General features: G+C 38.5%; 1 protein-coding gene across 2 annotated transcripts in view; it reads left to right on the top strand.

Moving 5' to 3' along the window:
* The window catches only part of Ola1 (Obg like ATPase 1), a 123316-nt gene that overhangs the window by 33172 nt on the left and 68679 nt on the right, over positions 1–21465 (top strand). For both annotated transcript variants that reach the window (XM_048425758.3, XM_085680948.2), the window contains exon 5: positions 20898–21073. In XM_048425758.3, coding sequence (XP_048281715.1) covers positions 20898–21073 — 176 coding nt within the window. The remainder of the gene's footprint in view (positions 1–20897; positions 21074–21465) is intronic.

Raw genomic sequence — 21465 nt, 5'->3', positions numbered from 1 at the left:
ACTATTATTATTGTTGTTATTGTTATTGCTATTATTATTATTATTTTATTGTGCTAAAAGTAGAACCTAGGGCCTTGGCAAGCTATGCAAATGCTCTTCTGCTAAGCTAGTATGTGCATCCCTCGAGCCAGAGATGTAAAGAGATGTATATGGGTGGAGGCTGGGTTCACTGGGGGTTCACGGGTGTGTCCTGTGTGTGGTGCTGGGGTCAGTCTCAGTATTGCAGGAAAAAAAATGTCTGTGTTTCTAAATATTTAAGGATCTCTTAGTACTCTTAATGCTTTTTAACTTAATTCTTTTATAGTCAGTCATCATCTGTATGATTTTGGTCTGTTAAAATTCATTGAGAATTAGTTTTTGGCTCAGTGTGAGTCAAATGTATTGTGCTGTTGAAAAGAATGTGTTTTCTTAAGGGAAGCATGTTGGTTATCCCATAACCCTGGAGGCTGAGGCAGGAGAATTTGAGACTGTGGAAGGAGGGCAGGAATGTGACTACTCAATGTCGGTAACAAATGATGGCGACGAAGTTGACGTCTACTGAGTTTTTGTCTACTTCTGTCAACTTAGTAAGGTATTTATATATTATATATGTGTATCTAATAGAGAGTAGAATGTCCATTTTAACTTTATGCCAGTGTCCTATATTTTGAAACTGTTCTTAGGCCCCTGGACATATGTTATTCCTTTATATGTATGCCTTCCCAGTCAGTTCCATAGTCCCTTTTTATTTAATAAGGCTTTATTTTTTCAAGTAAACTACTGTCCCTTGCACTTGTTTGTGCATCTTTGCCAACCACTGGGGCGCCTCTTTGTATGCAGTTTTGGTGTAAATTAGTTGAACTCTGTGCTTAGAAACCAGTTTGATGAGTCCTTTACTGCAGAGTTCCAGAAGGGCTAGCTTGGCCAGGGAGATGCACATCTTCAGTCCCAGAGCCCGCTGCTGATGTAGCAAGTGTAATAAGCTGAGAACATAGAGTTTGCTGTGTAGTGCTTTTGAAGTAGGACTAGGTTGTTGAGCTTGCTTAGACGTTGCCCTTCGACCACTTCTCTTTGGCCTTGTCCCAGACTTGTTTACTTGGTCTTCGTCTTTCTTGGCCTATTTTCTAGCATCTTTTCTTGCTGTTCTTGAGCAGTTGATGTGACCGAGCTCAGAGAGAAGTGGCAACCACTCGTGCTGTAGTATTCCTTGTCTACTGGAGGTAGACCTTTATGAGTGGCTAAAAGTGCACACTATCAAACCCTGCTTATTCTTCAGCCAAGAATATTTATCTTTCCACTTAAAGCACTTGTGTCTTGGGGTTATATTTATTTAAACATGCTTAATTTGAACTCAAGCACAGTGGTAATGTTACAGTTGACCTGATAGTCTAGGTAACTACCTGGCTACCATGTGACTAACGAGCAGGTAGTATGTACCACATGGATGTGCTGGACAGAGGGATGGTTTCTGGCATAAGTGGGACAGTGCAATTTTATTGTATAATGCAGAAGGAAAATTTACAGTTGAAAATTCTATAAATTGTTAGCTACTGGAGTTCTCCATGTAATTAATTAATACTTCATGTAATTAAGCCCACAAAAAGCACAACTGTAGGTAAGGGAGGATGAATGCACTTTTTCCTTGTTATAAAATATTTCTCTGTTTCTGGCAGTCCTTTTTTGAAATCATTTTTATCTGATTAACTATATGAGCTATTATAGTCTCGTGTTTACTGCTTTCAGTCTGCTCACATCTACTCTATATCTTTTATGCTTTAGTTGTGTTTTATACACTGTATATAATTATACCTAGTATCAGTTCTGGCAGTCCTTGTGCACCCCCCAACCCCCAGTTCTACAGATTAAGCCCAGGGCCTCATTATGCTACATAAATGCTCGTAACTTCAGTCTTGGCCCGTTGTTTAGCAGACTTATTTATAGGTTTGATTCAATATATGGGTGTTTTGCTTTGTTACCATGCTTTATCCTTGTGGTTATTTTCTTTCTCTCCTTCCCTCCCTTCCTTCCTCTTTCTTCCATACTGTTTGGTTATTTATACATCTTCTACTCTTAATATTAATTTTGTTTATTGACTAGACTTTGGAAATTCAGTTTTTAGAGGTTTCACTAGTGATTATAATCTGTATTCTTAACTTTTTAGTTGTGAACAAGTTTCTTAACTTTTTTATAGTTTATATTGTATTACTTCATATAAAATATAGAAAACTTGGATGTTTCTTTAAGCCCATTTTCCCTGCCCATTCTTTATGTTGTAGTTGTGCTAAGTATGTATATTCTGAACCCTACAATTAGAGCACTGTACTAAAACTTACATTACATCAGATCATTTCAAAGGGGTGTGTTTTCAGTGACATTTAATACATCACATAACAAGTTTTTAAAATATATTTCTGTATTTGTGTTAAAAATCTGGTGCTTACCTATTCCACCACCATTCTCTTAACCCTGAAGTCCTTTATCATAAGACTGCTGGCAATAAGTTCTCGGTTCTCTTTCATCTCAGCTCATTCATAAAAATGCTGTAATGAGTAAAATATTTTTGGCTCACAGGGTCTCTCTCCTTTCTGTGCACTACTGTCTCATAGCCACCTTGTCAGCCACGAATTGAGACATTTCTTTGTCTTATTTTTGTGACATTCTGCCACAACTCTGCCAGCCTTGAAGTTTTTTTTTTTGAGTTTATTCTTCTTGTATTCATTGAACTTCATTATATAAATTTCTTTCTTGCAATAAATTGGTGGACCAATTTTATTTATTAATTACGAAAGTTTCTGTCATATATTTTTCTCCTAGGTTTCCAGTTACATTAGGCCATTGTTCCTGGGACTTTGATCATTTTGTTCAGTTTTATTTATTTCTATACAAACTATATCATTTCTGTTGGTTTCTTTAAGTAAACATACTCTCTAGTCATCTTAGTTTTATTAAATGTTCATAGTTTCCTTGGAGATATTTAATCTGTTACTCCACCCCACTCCTGTATTTTCCTTTTTCTCTTATTACCTAGTAATAAGATTCATTTTTTATTCATCTTGCGAGCTTGTTTGGGGGTTTATTTTTTGTTCATTTTGAGAGCTTGTTTGGAGGTTCCAGCAGGGCAGTGCAGCTACTCGTATACCCTTGACCTGTTCTCCTCTATTTGGGGAAAGTCATCCTCCTCGCCCCCAAGCAAGGTACAGCTTCAGGAGGGACGCACGTGGAGCCCCCTTGGAGCTCTGAGCGGGGAAGTGGACCCCCGCCTAGCCAGCCAGGTCAGCCTGATCGCCGTTACATCCTTTTTGTTCATTCTGTACATCATTTTTTGAAGATAGTTTTGAGGGACACTTAAATTTTTTATGCTCCTTCCAGCATCCAGGTCATCTCAAAGTTCAATCTCACTTGTTTTCTTTTCTCTTAATAGCAGACTTGGCCTCCCATAGGCAATTTTGGGCTATACCTGGATATTGCGAGTATTGTGATTACCTGTTTGCTTTTCTCCAATATGTGGTGCTTTCTTGTATCCGTTGGAAACTGATCGTAGATTGTCAATTCCACATCTTAGGAGGTGAGTTCAGCCTCATTTCAGACACTTTACCTCTGATCTGTGTTGAGTCTGCCGCCTGTCCATGGTTCTAATAGGAGTTGAAGACACACTGTGAGGGTTCTCTTTATTTTTTCTGGCTTTTGTTCTGCTGCTTCAGGAATCCCGTGTCTGCTTCCTGAGCTGTGCTGCCAACCTTGGTCCCTGCTCCCACGCGAGAGGGCGGTCGCCATGAGCTGGCCTCTCTCATGTACACTCAACAAGGTTAAAATGGCTTCTGATTAGTCTCATCGTTTTTAATTCACATCTCTCTAGGGTGAAAGACTGACTTTGTCTCAGCCTTCCTAGTAAGCTTCCTCCACTGTGAATAGTTTAAGTCACGTGCCTGCTCCGTGAGTAGTCACTGTAGGAAGATAGAATAATCTAATCTGCAGCTGCCTGAGTTCCTAGGAATCTGTTGGGTGACTACAAGAGGATATGCTGGGGAGTTAACAGCAAGTCAGTACATACTGTCAAACTTGACTTCTCTGTTAACTGAGACAGGGGAACTATGTGTATATGGTTTAGGAACTAAAGCCAGGTGTGGACCTGCACTCTTTTTATCCCAGCACTCGGGGAGTTGGATCTCTGAGTTCAAGATAACCCTGGTCTACATGGAGAGTTCCAGGACAGCCAGGACTATGTAGAAAGACCCTGACTCAAAAATACATTTGTGTGTGTGTGTGTGTGTGTGTGTGTGTGTGTGTGTGTGTGTGTGTGTAATATGCTTTAGAAGTGTGTTTGCTATGATTCTTGACTGGAAAGTATCTTTCTTGTCCTGGTAATACCTCATAATAGTGGTTTAAATGATATTATTATGAGCGTTGAAGCCATGTAGTCCTGATGAAATTTCATTGTTAGAATTGTAATAAAAATATTTCCTCTTCATTAACTATGTAGTAAAGTTCATTGTTCATGAAAATGGAAGTGAGAAATTCTTTTGTGGATGGCCAAACGTTAAACAGTGGTTTTCAAGACTCCCTGTTCTCAGAATCAGTTTATACTGGTTCTGTGCTGTCTATACCAGTAAAGGATGGCATAGTATGAATCGAATTCTTTTTTGTCTTTATTTGATTAAATAAATGAAGGAGTTCTGTGCTCCACGAGGAGAAAAAGGCTGTGATATTCTTTTCCACAGGCACTCCATGTTTCCGTACGGGTCCAATACTGACGGCACGATTTCTATACTCTCTCACCCTGTTCTCTTGGTCTTTTCTGAAAGTTCAATTTCTGTTTTTATTGTATTTCTACCACCACTTAACTGATTTTTGTAATAAAATGTTATTGAGTTCTCTCTTTTGATCAGTGTGATCCTGGAGCCATCTGTCTCGTAGCCTCATTTTCTCTAAGATGCAGAATCTTCAGCAACAGCCTAGCAGCCCTAAAGCAGGAAGAGGGTGGTGGTCCGCTGGATGCGGGAGGACGGAGAACAGCTGCTCTCCTTTCTTCTTCCTCCAATTTCACCCTCAAGAGAAAGCATTCTTTTTAAACGTTAGGTTTTAATTATTATTTTGTTATTTTGTGTGTATAAGTGTTTTATAAGTGTACATGTCTGTGCACCATGTGTGTGCAGTGCCCTTGCAGGCCAGAAAAGGGCATCGGATTTTTTGGGACTGGAGTTACAGACAGTAGTGAGCCACCTTAAGACTGGTGGGAATTGAACCTGGGACCTCTGGGAGAGTAACCAGTGCACTTAACCACTAAGCCATCTCTCCAACTCCAGTTCTCAACAATTCTTATATCACATTGTAATTAATTCTGTCCAGGAATTTTGATCCCATACCCTGGGTGGGGTTGGGGAGTAAGCCTGCTTTTCAGAAAGTAGAAAATTATGTGCATTTGGTTAAGTTTTAATAATCTTTAGAAGGATGTATTGTTGTATGCTTTAAAATATACACAAATGAAAATCTAGCAGTAGCTGACTATTATCATAATGACTATTGAGTTTTATCTGTGCTGACTGTAAGACAAAGATAATGAATACATGAGCATACATTTATTAACTAGAGAACAGTAATTTCAAACTTGGTATGAGACACAGAAAAGGAAAGACCTCATCTGGGAATATAGCTAATATTCCAGGAACCAGAGTTTTGGTGTTAATCACCATTAATTGTTACAGAACTGTTAAGAAATTAGAGGTATCACCATTTGAGGCTTATTGCATTTGGTTATGCTACTGCTTCATACCTTTCTGGGGTTCCAGTTTCTTCCTAAGTTTTAAGGCTCTTTGTTGTTAAGAATTAGTGTGTTTTCTAGGATACTCTTGCTGTTCTGAATTTCCCTCAGACAAACTCTTTGTGTCTTTAATGTACCCTATGCATTCCATCCTTGTCTTTGCTTAGCTGTAACACAGTTTTCTCCTACAAAGGGCCATGTGCTCTGTAAACTACTTTTCTTTGTCCCCCTTTTGCCCTTTCCTTCCTATCTGGGAGTTCAGAATTCCCCTTTAAGCAGATTCCATTTTGTACAACCAACCATGTTTTGGTTCCATCTATGCCTATTCTTACTTCACCAACTATGCTGTCAGCTCTCTGTAAGTATGTATCATGCCATTTACTTCTGTCTCCCCAGATGCCTAAAATAGGCTTTTTATTGAGCTTCATAATAAGATGATTATCGATTTCATGACTCATATTTGTTTTGCTTTAAACTAAGCTAATCTAAATTGTGCCATGGTGGGTTTTATACTGCTTCACTTTGCTGCCTAAGAGAACATTGCAGGTCACTTTTAGAGAAGTGAAAATATAATTCTTATATCTTTACCTTTGGCATGTGTTGTTGGGCTTCCACGGACAGGCTTTCTGCTAGTCACATGCAGATTTATATTTGGCACATGTACAAATAGGATATAGATATGTTTGTGTTTACACTTAATTTTTATTATTATGACTTCAATTTTACGTTGTCTCTAGTATTAATGCTTTTATCTAGCTTAGCTAGATACTTAGCTAACAGTAACATGGTATCATATTTGATACAATTAAACACATTTTATGGGTACAAATTTATATAAAGGAAAGGAAATCTTATTTTAAAGATGAACTGCACTATTTAAAATAGAAATCTGAGATCCTTTTGACATTGCAGCTGAGTTAAACAAATAATCTTTCCACCATTATAAGTAGTACATGTAGTTAAAAATACATTTATACATATTATTTTTAAAAACCTAGTTAACTTTAAAATATGTAAGTTTTCTTGTCGTTTAGGGTTCTGTGAGGCTGATCATCAAGAGGGTTGCAAATCATTGGTGGTTTCTATTTTCAGATTTCCACATCCCGGAGTAATTTGCTTTAATTTCACCCAATTTAACCTATACTTCACACCATCACCATTCAGCTTTAATAGCTATGTTCTATGCATAAGAAAAGCAGATAAATGTCCACAATTAGGCTGCAAATGATTACGACTAGTTAGGGCTTTAGGAAGACAAAACTTAAAGGGCTGTGGCGCCAAACAAAGCACAAAGGAGGCTGGAAATCCGGCCTGAGAAGTCAGGGCCGCCTGCATCTGATTTCCACTTGATAGTTGATTTTACTTTTCCTAATGTATTGGCAGGTGTGCCCGTTCTGAGGATTGTTCATTGTTAAAGAATATTAGGAGTGCTCTGTTGTTAATTTACTTTGCTTGTAAAATTTTTTACTTCCTTGAATTTCAACATAGATAATCAGGTTTAATTAAAATGGTAGCATTTAAAAACTATAGATGGATAATTCATTTGAAATGTGCTGGTAGTAATATGCCTTGTCAGCACATCTGTGAAATGAAGACTTTTCCGAAATACTAATGTATATGTCAGATGACCCTATAGCACATGTGATGGGAGTATAGTTTTAATAACTCTATAATGGATATATATATATATATAATTCTTAGTATGTAATGTTCTCTGCATGTGCACACACAGAAAAGGCTCAGAGCTTGCTTTAATTCTGTCAGTATGCTTTCCTCCCCTTTCTATGGCTTATGTTCTATTTGACGGTTAGTACATAAAATTGTTTTAATGTATAGAGAGTTTGTTTAAAAGATAAACCAGTCCTTTTTATGTAACAGCATTTTAGAAAATAATTGTAATTAGTTTATAATTAAAATAATGCATACAATAGCAAAATGACAAAGTAAAATTTGTTATTTTGGTGAATATATCTCATTATATCTCATTACAATTTTTTTCATATTTCAGTCAAAATTTGAAGGGTGAAAATAACATATAATGAATATAAATATAATATAAAAATAATTCAAAGTTTTGTGTTAGAGGTCAGCTTCAGACATCCTGTTAGATATTTCCTCAGAAAACCTGCATTGGTAAGTATAGCAATATTGATATGTAATAACTTTTTATAATTTATGTGCAACTAGAATTTAAGTGAAATACTCTTCATTTTATAAATGAAATGTTCACTGTTATATAAAGTAGCATACTTATTTAAAATACATACTTATTTAGATACTTTATTTTCTTTAATAATAACCAGATAATACCATGTTAGTTTGTTTAAAGCCAAATAAATGTAACTGGAATGATCAGTTTCATTGTGTGTCTTATTCACTGTTGCAAACATGTCTATAAGCGCAGGCATAGGCGCCAACTTTAAAATAGTGTCGCGGAACAGTTCTTCAGGCACCTTTAGTGCTAAGATCCGGTGCATGTGGGAAGGCGCAGTGAAGCCCAGCTTTAGACGGCCTTGTTTTTAAAGACGCTAGTTAATTCTCTTTTCTACAGAGTAGGCCGGTACGGTCGTGCAAGACAATGCAGCTCCACAGCCTCGGTTCTGTTAAACTAGTTTCATATGCTATATCATAAAACCTTCAGTCCAATCAGCACCTAAATTTAAATACTGCAAATTGTAGCAGCAAAACAATAATTCTGCTGATTAGCCCCTTTCCATTTCTTGTAAGTGAACTGTTTATGCTGTTGAGTACCTTTTGAAAAAAGAAAAAGCCAAAACAGCCTTGATTAGTCAAGGAGTAATTGGATGACTTGATTTTAGCAAGAGAATGAATTGGTTGATGATAGCCTGTAACTAAGTGTAGTGGTTCTGTTCAGATGAATACATAACATACAGCCATCAGATCCTGACAGGTAGAGCTTATAGGCAGTGCTAACAATCTACTGCTGGGATGAGAAGACAGAAATGGAGGTCAGCAAGTTTGCCATAAAGTCTTTCGCTGCAATTATGGAGCTAATTTTTGAAGGAATTCAGGAAAACATTTATATTCCCCCCACTTTGGGGATAAGTGTCAAAATCCTGTATCTTATTATTGTAGTTCCCTGAACTGTCCTGAAGATGAAGGTCTACCATGGTCATTTGATGAGCAATGTTGCATCCTTTCCCTTCCCTTTCTGTTAAAGATCTGGAGTGAATGAAGACCATGGTTGTTAGTGCAGGCGACCATTGGGTGAAGCTGAACGTCTTCGTTGTACTCATATTTAACTGCTTGAAGTCTTGGTTATGCCAGAATATTTGTATATTGCATTTTATTATAACTCCTTGGTTATTTTGAAGATTGCATATGAAATAGAGTACAGTTTTTAACAAACATCCTCATTATAACTCATTTATAGTCTTCAGTAAGCCCAGTTCTGTTATTATTATCTCTTTACTCCCCCCGCCCAAGTATAATACACTAGTTGCGTCTTCTGTGCTATAATGTGTATGTGGGCCCACAAGTGTCAGTTTCATAAATATGGAGTCCTTTTTTTGCTGTGTGAAGAAAATAGCAGAGGTAGACCTGCATTAACTAGCTAAAGGGGTGATAAACTCCACAAGGTATAGGCCCATCCAAGTCGTCTGGCACTGGCTTTGATTTGGCACCACCTGGTGGTGAGTACTTGCTTTGGTTTAACTGTCCGAGGTCATGACTAGATTTTTGTGGGCAGATGAGATCTCTTGAAGTAGGCTTCTAGAAATCTCTCAAGTAGTTGGTGTGTATTTTGTTGGGCCATTTCAAGTGGGTTGTATTGGAAGACTAGTGGGAAAGTAAGATCCTGCGTAACACAGTCTGCTTCCAAAGGACATGCTTGTTTATTGTCTTCAGTTTCTCCAGTCTTGGTCTGCCTTCCGTGCTTCACTTCCCAGTTAGAACTGCAAGTCATGTAGCCGGGAGTACGATAATTTTGTCTGACATATGTTGCCTGGTTTGAGGGTATCTACTACTTTCATAATAATACTTTGTTTGGTCCAAGGATATGATCCCCTGATACAGTGTAGACATAGTCATCGTCTTCGTGTTCCAATACCAAATAATGAGGAGGTTTTTTTTTCTATTTCTTTATTCCCCCCTTCTGTATATTAGAAAACTGAATTTAAAGTAAAAACTCATTGATATTTTGAGAAAAGGCTGTATAAAACAGCTGTGTTTAAAATTAATCTGTATTATTTTTATTAATTAGGCCTTTTTAAAATTAATAGCTGTTACACGTCTACATTTTTCAAGTATTTAAACATCAGCTTAGAACTCTAGTGGGAACAATATTTCCTCTCTTCTCCAGCATCAGTACATTTAAATATGCTATTAAAAATCATTTATACTTCCATCAAAACCTGTATGTGAATCTGAATCTACATTTCAGTTGCTTCTGTGTACTGCCTGTTTTCCAGTTTGAAGCCTTGAGGGTTTTTTTCACATCAACCTGTTATCCTTTATTCTAGGTTAACTTTTTTACATTTATTATATGCTGATCTGTCTTTCCTATTTGATTGTAAACTAATTTTATTCTGCTCTCTTCCCCTCCTGTAAAGGTTTGCAGGAGAAGAAAGGGCCTGCACTACTCTTGGCAGCCCTTTTCCTCCTGGTTGCTCAGACGTTGCTCAGCTTCTTCTTTTCGTGCTTGACCTTGTGTGACCTTCCTTTGTTTTGGTGAACTTCCAAGTCCGTTCATTCTGAAAAACCTAGAGGTTTCATGTTTAGAGTGCTGCTGATTGGATTGTTTTTCATGGAGGGTTGTGATTGGCCAGACACCTGTTCAGGAGCAGTGCCCATCTTCCTGCTCCTGCTTTTGTTTACCGAGCATGCTTTTCTGAGGTTCGCAATTTGAGGTAGCTCAGAGTCGTGGGACCTGCTTGCTTGGCAGTGACTGTTCCACTTTTCTTATCTTGAAGAAGTGCCTTTCCACCCAACATCTTGTTTAAAAATGTCTAGAAGATGTGTATTTTTATGGTGCTACACATGTATCATCCCAGCATTCAGGTGGTAGACACAGGAGAATCAGAACCAAAAAAAAAAAAAGTCACGCTCTACAAACAAACAAGATCTGAGAGAAGGACAGCAAACGACTGTCTTACTCGTGGAGGGCTGCTCAGGAGACCAGGTCACCACCCCCAAAGTCATATTCAGCCCTTTTCTTCTGTTTGTTGAGACAGGGTTTCTCTGTGTAGCCCTGGATGTCCTGGAATTCACTCTGTAGACCAGGCTGGCCTCAAACCCACAGAGATCCACCTGCCTCTGCCTCCTGAGTGCTGGGATTAAAGGCACGTGCCACCACCGCCTGGCTCACATTCACCCTTAAAATGCGTAGCTTCGTCTCCCATCTTCTCCAAGGCAGCCCTAGAAGAATCCAGATCTGAGCGTTCCCTACCACCTCTAACTCATAAGAGTTTGGAGATTTCTTTGGAATAAAGTACAATAAAAATGATTATTGAATATACTGCCCTGAGTGTGATTCCTGGGACACATATATTATTCTAAATGTAGTTTCTGAGAAAATCAGTTTTAGATGTTTCTGAGGAGTGGTATCATAGGGAGGATGAAATGCAGAGGACATAGAACGGGCTTTTACTGCCATTTATGTTTCTGTGAATAAAGGGTTTCACATGTGCTACCTGCCGTTCAGTAAATAGACTGAGCAGCAAATCTTGGGTTATTTTCTAACGCTGGTGCCACAGTAGCTCACTTTGAAACTCTCAGCCTTCCCAGCCTTCATCTTCTACACTCAGTCGCGCCTCTGCTGAGAACACTGTTCCTCCTCCTACCTCCAAACACATCCCACACAGTGTTTTTCATAGCCTCGGTCTCACTGAAATGAAACCTCCATGAGTTTCCTCTTCCCTTTCCCTCTGTTTAAACTGCTGCAGTAATCTGTCCATTCTATTCATATGACTTGTAATATGCACTTCAAATATTAAAGCATATGATCCTGTTCCTAGCTGACTGATGTTGAGGATTGTATGTTAATTGCCTTTCCATTTCCACCTGTGCCTTGGTCAGAGCTGATAGACACACAGTTGGTATAAGGTAAGATAATGAATGCGAGAATCAATGAATGTTTCTGTATTCATATTGAGAATAAATAAATAAATAATGTCAGAGAAGAACTGTACATTCTAGAAGCTAAAACAGCAAAAGATAAATTTCACAACACATTTTAAAGTATTCAACAAACATTGCTAGGAAACCAGTGCTGAGCATATCAAACATGTAAGGTAGCAGATACAGAAAAGTCCTTATAATTTCTTGTCACCTCTGAATTCCCCATCAGTTAGTGCTGGGTTGTACTTCTTTAGATTATAAAGCACCTGCTGCATAGAGTTCAGAGAAGAAAGTGGTCTTATGACTTTTCTCACTTGCTCACTTCCTTCCATCTGCATGGCACACTGGGAGAAATGTGTTCTGAGAGATCTCTCCTGAGCCTGACTTGTAGCGTGAGAGACTAGTGATCACCAGAGAGCACTTAGACTCGTTATGTAGATGACATGAGAGCAGTCAAATCTGAAAATAAAACAAAGTAGAATTACAAAGATTGTTTAGTTAGGGGATAAGAAGGATCTTAGTGAGAAAAAATAAAATGTAGCCAATTATCCAATTGGAAATATATAACAGTTAAAAATATCTGGTGCTGAGAAGGATGTAGCTTAGAAAGAAGGCATATATGAAGCTCACAAATGGGATGGGCGAAGATACAGAGACAAATCTGAGGAATGTCCAGGGCTTAATGAATCTGATCTAAGAGTTTGGCTTGAGCTGAGGATATGCACATGGAGAAGATGTTAGAGGGAGGTCTTTCCTGCAGGCGGAAGACACATGGTATGCTAGAAGTCAGGACACTAGTGAGACACATGGTGTGCTAGAAGTCAGGACACTAGTGAAGACACATGGCGTGCTAGAAGTCAGGACACTAGTGAAGACACATGGCGTGCTAGAAGTCAGAACACTAGTGAGACACATGGTGTGCTAGAAGTCAGGACACTAGTGAAGACACATGGTGTGCTAGAAGTCAGGACACTAGTGAAGACACATGGCGTGCTAGAAGTCAGGACACTAGTGAAGACACATGGTGTGCTAGAAGTCAGGACACTAGTGAGATGCTGTTCAGGATTCGCAGAGCAGAAGCAGTTCTGTGCTCTAAGTAGGATGAATCCCGATTCTAATAAAAATATCAAATTTGTCTGTGTATTTATAGTGTCCGTTACAGTATAGAACAAGCAGTGGGATCTTGTTTAGAGGTGAACCCTCCTCTTACTAAGGAACAACTTCTCTCTCTGCTTCTGTGGAAAGTCGATGCATTGCGGGTACCTAAAAATGTGAAGCCCTTGAGCGGTTGAATATAATTAACTACAGGTGTTGACTCTGAATTATAATTCGTAAGTTTTAAGTGACTTTAAGGATTTCTTAGATGGTATGATTGTATAATTATCTACAGTGTAAGAATAGTCTTAGTAGCTGCTTGGCAGGACTTTCTGGTTTTTGTACACTGAAATAACTATAACTGGTATAGTAGTGTTTTACTATAGTAGTGTCAGTAAGTGATGACACTCAACATCAAAGGCTTTCTTGTTTACAACTATCCCAATAGAAGCTTCCATTTCAACAGAGCGCATCTTTTTATATCTGTTTCTTTCTATCTTATCTTTCTCACCCAATATTTTTGTTTTGATTCATTGCTTAAAAGTATGTTATTTTGGGGGCTGAAGAGATGGTCCAGTGGCTGTTCTTCCAAAGGACCTGGGTTCAGTTCCCAGCATCCATATGGTAACTCACAGCTGTCTGTAACTCCAGTTCCAGGAGATCTGCCATCATCACACAGACACGCATGCAGACCAAACACCAATACATAGAGAATAGAGATGAATAAATTTTAAAAAAGAGTATGTTATTTTTAATTTTAATGAAGTCTTCAAAGTAAGGAAAGATAATGAACAAGTTTTTTTATTTTGGTTGCTCGGAACTCAGCTGAGCCACTTTATTATTCTTATATTAAATACTTATTTGTCTTAAGATCTGGATTATTTTTAATCACAGCATTCTTGATTGCTTCCATATAAGTTAATTAACTGGTGCAAAAGCTCTCTGTGAATCATTTATAATTTATTTAATTTTAGATTAGCCTCTTAAAGTCAGCTACATGTACATTTTGTTTTACTAAGATTCAAAATTTTTAAATTTGTTTTATGTATTTGAATGTTTGGCTTGTATGTGTGTATGTGCATTGTGTGAGTGTTTGGTTCCTGCAGACGAGAAGAGGGCAACAGACCCCCTGGAACTGGAGTTACAGACTGTAGTGATATTTTAGCACTGATCAGAGTGCAGAACTAAGCTGCTGGAGGCCAGGTAGTGGTGGCACACACCTTTAATCCCAGGACATCTCTGTCAGTTCAAGGCTGCTCTGGGCTACACAAGATTGAATCTGTCTAAAAGAGAAACAGAGGTCCATACAAATGTGATCCCTGCAGTTGGGATCCCATGTCTTTAATTCCCAGCTCTGGGGAGGTGGAGACAGGAAGGGGTATGACTGGGAGGAGATAGGAGCTCAGAAGCAGTCTAAGGATCACCCCAGCAGTCTGAGGAGACAGTCTGAGGACAGGATCGTTCCTTTGGTTTGAACGGTGGTAGAGAAAAAAGGTTTCTATAGTGGCTGGAAGCCCTGATTCTCCGTTCCCTAATATCTGACTCTGGATTTTCTTTATTAAGACCAGTTGGAATTGATGCTACACCAGACTGTTGTGAGTCTCTATGTGGGTGCTGGAACCGTATCTAGCACTGAGTCACAGGCCCGTCGTCCACCTTAGACCAGGAATGTCAGCTCAGGCTCCTGTGCTCCAGCACAGAGCACTCTGCCCACTGTGCTCTTCCCAGCCCTGTACATGGACTTTTAAAAGGCAGAGAAATACATAAAATGCTCTTCTCTCTTTTTGTAACTTAAAGGAGTTAGTTATTTTAATCTATAGGTATGAATTACAAATTTTGAGGTCCAGCTGAGAATTAGATTGTTTTCTTTTCAAAGTGGGTCTTTTTTATAGATCAAGACTAGAATTTTGGTGTACTTCTAAACTGAGATTTAAATTGCACTTCTAAATCAGAGCATTTAGAGAGTGCAGTAGATTGCTCACTACCACCACACCTACCTCTTCTCTTGTATACAGTCAAACATTTTTGTGTTTTTATGAAAAGTAAATGGTAACTTGCATTTTCCAGTGTTTGTGATAAATCTGTAAAAATGGTGAGGGTGTTGCCTGTGCAAGCTTACCTCTCAGAGTGCTTACCTTCCTGGAATGCGTGAGTCTCTGGGTTTGATTCTAGCACCATCAAACAATAACAAAATCCCGAACAACAGACTGCTGAACCTCGTTGCTTTGTAGTACTAGCTATGCTACTCAGGAGGCTAAGGAATGAGGGCTTCTGGGTAATACAGTGAGTTTAGAATATAAGGAAATTGTGAATGGAGGTTTGATGTACATGGAATGTGGAGGCTTGATAGAAGTTTGAAAAGGTAATAAGTTTTTTAAATGATATATTGTCCTGCTTTCCAACACTGTATTTAATGAAGAATTTGCTTTGAAGGACTGGGTCTGTAGCTCAATGGTCAAGTGTTTGCCTGGTGTACTCAGGGCCCTAAGATGTAAGTTAAAAATGAAAGGCATAGTACAGTTCCGTGGTAGAGGTCTGGCCCAGCATGCAAAGGCCCTAGATTTGATCACCAGAACTGATCAAAATAGCAGCAGAGCTGTGGCCTATGAGATGACTCAGTGGGTGAAAGCAGTTGTTGGTGTCTGGGCACAGCGAGCTTCTTCTCCAGAGCCCACGTGTGGTAATTTAAGGGAGAATGTCCCCAGTAGTCTCTGTCATTTGAATACTTGGTCCAAGTTTGTGGTGGTGTTTGGGGACGATTAGGAGGTATGGTCTTGTTGGAGGAGGTGTGTCACTGGAGGCAGGTCTTGAGTTAAAAAGCCAGATACCATTCCAAGTTCACTCTCTGCTTTTTGCTCGTCATTTAAGATGTGAGCTCTGAGCTTGCTGCTCAAGTCATTATGCCTGCCCATTGCCGTGCTTCCTGTTGTTCGTGGTGTTTCCTCACAGCGATAGGAAACTAACTGATGTGCCATATGCAGGTGGAAGGAGAGCGCCTGCTCTACAGAGTTGTCCCTGCCTCACATGTGTGCTGTGGCCTCTATGCCTTCACTCACATACAAAATAATAATAAATAGAAGCATTTAAAATATGTACGCATAAGGGGGACTATTTGAAGAAAGATAGGGGACCACTAAAGGGAGAGAAAGTCTGGGCTATGGAGAGATCAGAAAAGGTCAAATGGTGTGCACTGACAATACCATAACGAGCTCATCGTTTTCTGTGCGGACTTCAACATAAAAGCGTGTATGTGCCTATATCTTCTGCTTTAGAAATGTGGCTTCCTAACTTTTTAGTGATTTTAGTAGGAATGAATCAAAATGTAGATTTTTCAGAACATTTGCTATTTACTTTGAAAAACAAGCTAGAATGTAATAATATGCATATGTCTCGATGCTGATTTGATATGACTATGTTTGTGTGGCATTTCTTTTTCTAGAGCAGTGGTTCTCAATCTTCCTAATGCTGCAACCCTTTAATACAGTTCCTAATGTTGTAGTGACCCCCAAACATAAAATTATTTTCGCTGCTACTTCACAACTGTAATTTCACTACTGTTGTTGTAATGTGAATATTTTTAGAGCTAGAGGACCTAAAGGGTCACAACCCACAGATTGAGAACCACTGTCCTACCAAGTATGCAGTTTGATTATATAATACCTTTCGCTTCATATCTAGTTTGGGCTTTTAAATTTTTATGCATTGGCTTTACTGTAATGCATATAAAAATCCTTCGACTTGAAACCATATAGTGATCTCTCAGCTTCTCTTTTTGCCTTCCACCTACTCTGCATGGCCCTGGCTATCCTGAAACTCACTGGCCTTGAACTCAGAGCGATTCCCCTGCCTCTGCCTCCTGAATGATGAGGTTAAAGGTGTGTACCACCACAGCCTGGCTCCAGTCCTGTTATTCTATCTAGTTGGAGTTGTTTTCTGCAGCTGTCGACGCTCATCCTGTCTCTATGTCTCCCACTCATATCCCGTTGAGTTTCTTCTCATGGCACTTGGGGTGCAATGGTGTGCTGCCATTTCCTTTAGTTGTTTCCTACTTCTGGTTGGCCTTTTACATAAGAGCCATTGCTGGCTTCCTGCTGCCTAACGAATGAGTTGCACACTTGACCCTGCTAGCTCTAGCTTCCTGTGTCTTTCACTCTTCAGTGTCCTTCTCTCCACCAAGGTTCTTTTCAACCTTCAGTTTTTAAATATGGCTCACTCTGCTCCTCAGCAGGAGGAACATATACCTATACAAACTTTTATTTTTAAAGTGTTTAATTATATCTAAGATCCTACTGGTTTTTGTTTGTTTTTAGCCCATTTATGCTTTTTTTTTTAAACAGACTAGTTTGTTTTGCCAACTAGTTTGCACAGTGTACAAGACCAAAATCTTGTTTTTGTTTTTGTTTGAAATTCTCACAGACTTAGCACATTGGTAGATTTATAAGGGAACTTCTGTTGGTTGTAAATGTTATAATTAGCAAGTCATATTGTAGTTTGCATATGTGTTGATGATGGCAGTTTGCATATCAAGTATTTCTTTATTCCTGCATTTTTTAGTGTAGAGAATAGAAGAACAGGTCCAACCTTTTCTTCACAAGGCAGCCCTAGGTGTGCTGTGTAGAATATCGCTTCTGTGGCCTGCAACTTGTGCAGTGCTGCTGTGAAGCTTGATATTTTCTCCTAACATCTAGCATCCAAGAATATTTTGCAAACTCAGATGTAAGAAGTAAGATAGCAAAGTATGAGAGATGCTGGTGTCTCGTTGGTGGACTATTTATCTGTTACATGAGAGGATTCATTCTTAAGCACCAGCAAAACAAAAATCACATGAAAAAGCCACCAACGCCATACACCATACAAAAGAAGAGGGCCTGAGAAGAAACTCATGAAGACAGTAGCCGGGAGGAAGGGGCGGTGCTCACACAGAGGCAGCGAAAGACTTGGTGCTCTCAGGTGAGCAGCCAGTCAGTATTGAAGAATGTTGACTTAGTATCATGAAGTCTAGTCATTGCCGTGGATCCATCTTCCTCCCTTCCTCTCTCCCTCCCTCATGTAGGGTCTTGTTGTATAGCTCAGGCTAATCTCAGACTTACACTTTGAACCTCTATCTCTCAAATACCAGGAATCCATGGGTGTCCCACGATACCTGACCAGTGCTTGTGATCCTTGCTATAATGGATTTCTGATAGTGTTGCGGAAGCATATGGTTTGAGTTATAGAAGGGCTAAGACATGGAGATTTAGCAGATGTAGACAGTGCTTTCAGAATGTTTGGGTCTGAACTGGAGGACGGAAAGCAGCAACTAAAGTGAAATTAATGTCCTAGAGCGATTAACATATTTGATTTAATATAGAATCTTAAATTTACTGAATGAAGTGTTTGAGGGAAAGAATTTGTGAAATGGAGGATGTACTAATAGCCTAAGGTGTCAATAAATCAAAGGAACAATCTGTGGGAGCAAACATTTATGGGAAGGAAGGAAAAGAAGAAATGACCTCTGTGACACACAGAGTAAAAATTACCCAGTACAGTTGTCCGTGTGTCTATGAAGGCGATGGTTCAGGTGTATTCAACAGCGTCCTGCAGTAATGCATTAGGAAAATTTAAATGCAGTTTCTTAATTACAACCCTCAATTTTATCCAAGTATCCAAGATAATGGAGAGGAACCTGGTATTTGAAATTCTATTAGAAACATAGGAACGTTAATTTAAGCTTCTTTATCAGTTTTGTCTCACCTAAACTCTTCACAGTGAACAGTTTTTATAAAACAAGCCACTCTTTTTCTAAAACACAATAAAGAAGTTTATTTTAAATTTTAAGATTGTATTAAAAAGGTTTCTAAATTTTAGTTACAGTTTTGGTCTTACAGTAATTAGCCAGAAAGAGAAAATCATTATTATTATATGTTGTGTCTAACTGTGTGTGTGTGTGTGTGTATATATATAAAGACTGAAATATTAAATATAACAAACCTTTGCTTTTCAAACTCTTATTTAAAAAAAAATTAGCCATAAACTAGGTCTAAATTGGATTCCACCACAAAGATTACCCAGCAGTCCTATGACGTTTCTTTTACTATCTTCATCCCACGCCTCTCTTCCCCTAGGTGCTCAGCCTCTCCTGCTCTGGTTCAATAACCTAGCCTTAGATCCTCAGGAAACAACGGGAGGTCCAACTCCACCTCCTTAGTTTTCACCCAACCATTCCTTCTTCCTGGGGTAAAACTGGAAACACTACTGTGCCTAGTGTCCCTCTCCTGTCCGCTCTGTCTCAGGACTTTTCAGGGCTGTTGTTGACTCGCTGTGGCCATTAGCTCTATAGAAAGACAATTGTACAGGATAATTTCACTGAGTGTCATAGAAGATATAGTTGTTTCTTTTCTTTCCTTCCCCCTCCCTTCCTTCCTCTTTGATTTGGCTTCACAGAGTCAAAGTTGACCTTGAGTTCACTGTGTAGCCAGGCATGACCTTGAACCTCTGATGTTCTTGTTTCTATCCCGTGAGTACTAGGTTTACAGGTGTGTCCCACTGCACCCAATTTAAGCACTCTTGGAGATGAAACGAGAACTTCCGCATGCCAGAGAAACACTCCTGACTCACCTGCACCCCAGATAACTTACGTTATCTCAGTCACTGGCAATGCTGCCTATGTTGTTCTTAGCAAGAAATACTATTGTGCCTGTCAGCTGGGGCTTATGTGTTTGTTGTGTTCAGTAGGAAATACACCCAGTTTGGGTTTTTTTTGTTTTTGCTTTTGTTTTTTGCTTATTTTGTTGATTCAAATTCTGACATCATTTGATATATCAGTTTCATGCCCAAAGCACTTAAATATTTAAATACCTATATTAGTAGCAGTATATACTTATGGCTGAACAATCTACATTAAGATGAAAAATCCTCGGCACTTGCGTTTTAGAACTCTCTATAACCTGTAACAAGAATATCCTAGTCTATGTTTCATAAAAATGAACTATATTTGCTATTTCTTTCTCAAATTCAAGCTATCTCACAATTCCTATAATACTTCTGTCTAAGATAATTGATACTCTATATTATAAAACATTTCTCAGGCAGTATAATCAAATGGATGATTTTAATGAAATTAATTTGTTTATGTGTATTTACTCTTTTGTACCTATATCACTGCTTTCTGTTTATAATGTTTCATAGCATTTATTCATTTTTGTGATCCTGTTCTTTATCTGGTAATTTGAGTAAATCCCAGCTGAATTATGTTGCCACATTATGTCTTCCGAAGGGCATAAAGTCAGTACACATGCTTCAGTAATATCTGGTTGTTTTACCCTTATGTTTCTAGTTGGCAATTTGAAATTATGGCTTCAACTGCACTTTAAATATGTGATAATAGCATGTGTTTCTAATAAGGGCCAGCACTATTTTGTTCAGCTAGTGTGAATGGTTGTCACTCATATATGACAAATGCACCTTCATCTGCTTCTTTGATAGCCCCCTAAAAACCATACCCTCAAATCAGGCCGATGAAATTAGCTGCTGTGTAAATTGTGTGTCTGAGTGGTTCATTATCTAATCACCGTCAGAACCACAGTGATAAAGTAGATTGAAGCAGAGAAGAGGTCTGCCAGATGATTTGAGCTCCCCCCAAATCTGGTTTCCCTTGGAAATCCTAATAGTGCAGTTTAGAACTTCAGGCTTTCACGCCTGCATTCAGTATCTTGATATCCCAAACTTGAAAACAACTGGTAGCTCTGGAATAAAAGTTCTTTTCCTATAAAGATAATAATGTTAACTTGTCTGTATCAGTTTTTTCAGTGTTGATGATCTTGAACGGTTATTTCTGTGGTTAGTATCTTAAGTGTTACCAAATGGTGGGAGATACTGTGGTCTGCTTGAAAAGAGTTAAGAATAATTGATTTGCTGTAGCTGTTTGCTCGCTATCTAGTCTTCACTCTGTTCATTCCAACTCCTTCCTTTATCTGCGTATTGAATGATTCTCTTTAATTCACTTTAGGTGCTTTTGAAGATGATGATATCACGCATGTTGAAGGAAGTGTAGATCCCATTCGAGATATAGAAATAATTCATGAAGAGCTTCAGCTGAAAGATGAGGAAATGATTGGGCCCATTATAGATAAACTAGAGAAGGTGGCTGTGAGAGGAGGAGATAAGAAACTAAAGCCTGAATATGTAAGTAAACATTTATAACTTTTAAGGAAATACCTAGCCATAAAATATTTACTGTTATTATTGAATTTTAAAATAAAATAAAAACCGATATAAGTTTCATTTGAAGGCACAACAAAAGTATCATGGTGACTAGCAAGCCATAGTGTAGTAATATTGAGAATTTTCAAGGTTATGGGGTAGATTTTTGAGTTTTAGTACTTAATGAAACTTAGTTTTGCAATGAAAAACTAGGTTTTGAAATATGAATATATGAACTTCATGGGTTTGAATTAGTGATTTACACAAAAAATGGGTCTTACCTTGGGGTAGACAGAATGAGTATAGTGTGTGTGTGTGTGTGTGTGTGTGTGTGTACACATGTGTGTGGTGTGTAGGTGCACATATGGTACAGT

Source organism: Myodes glareolus, chromosome 21, assembly GCF_982192425.1.
Source record: "Myodes glareolus chromosome 21, mMyoGla1.1, whole genome shotgun sequence".
Taxonomy (NCBI): domain Eukaryota; kingdom Metazoa; phylum Chordata; class Mammalia; order Rodentia; family Cricetidae; genus Myodes; species Myodes glareolus.
Note: the sequence above shows the minus strand (reverse complement) of the source record. Positions and strands in the feature narration are given on the sequence as shown.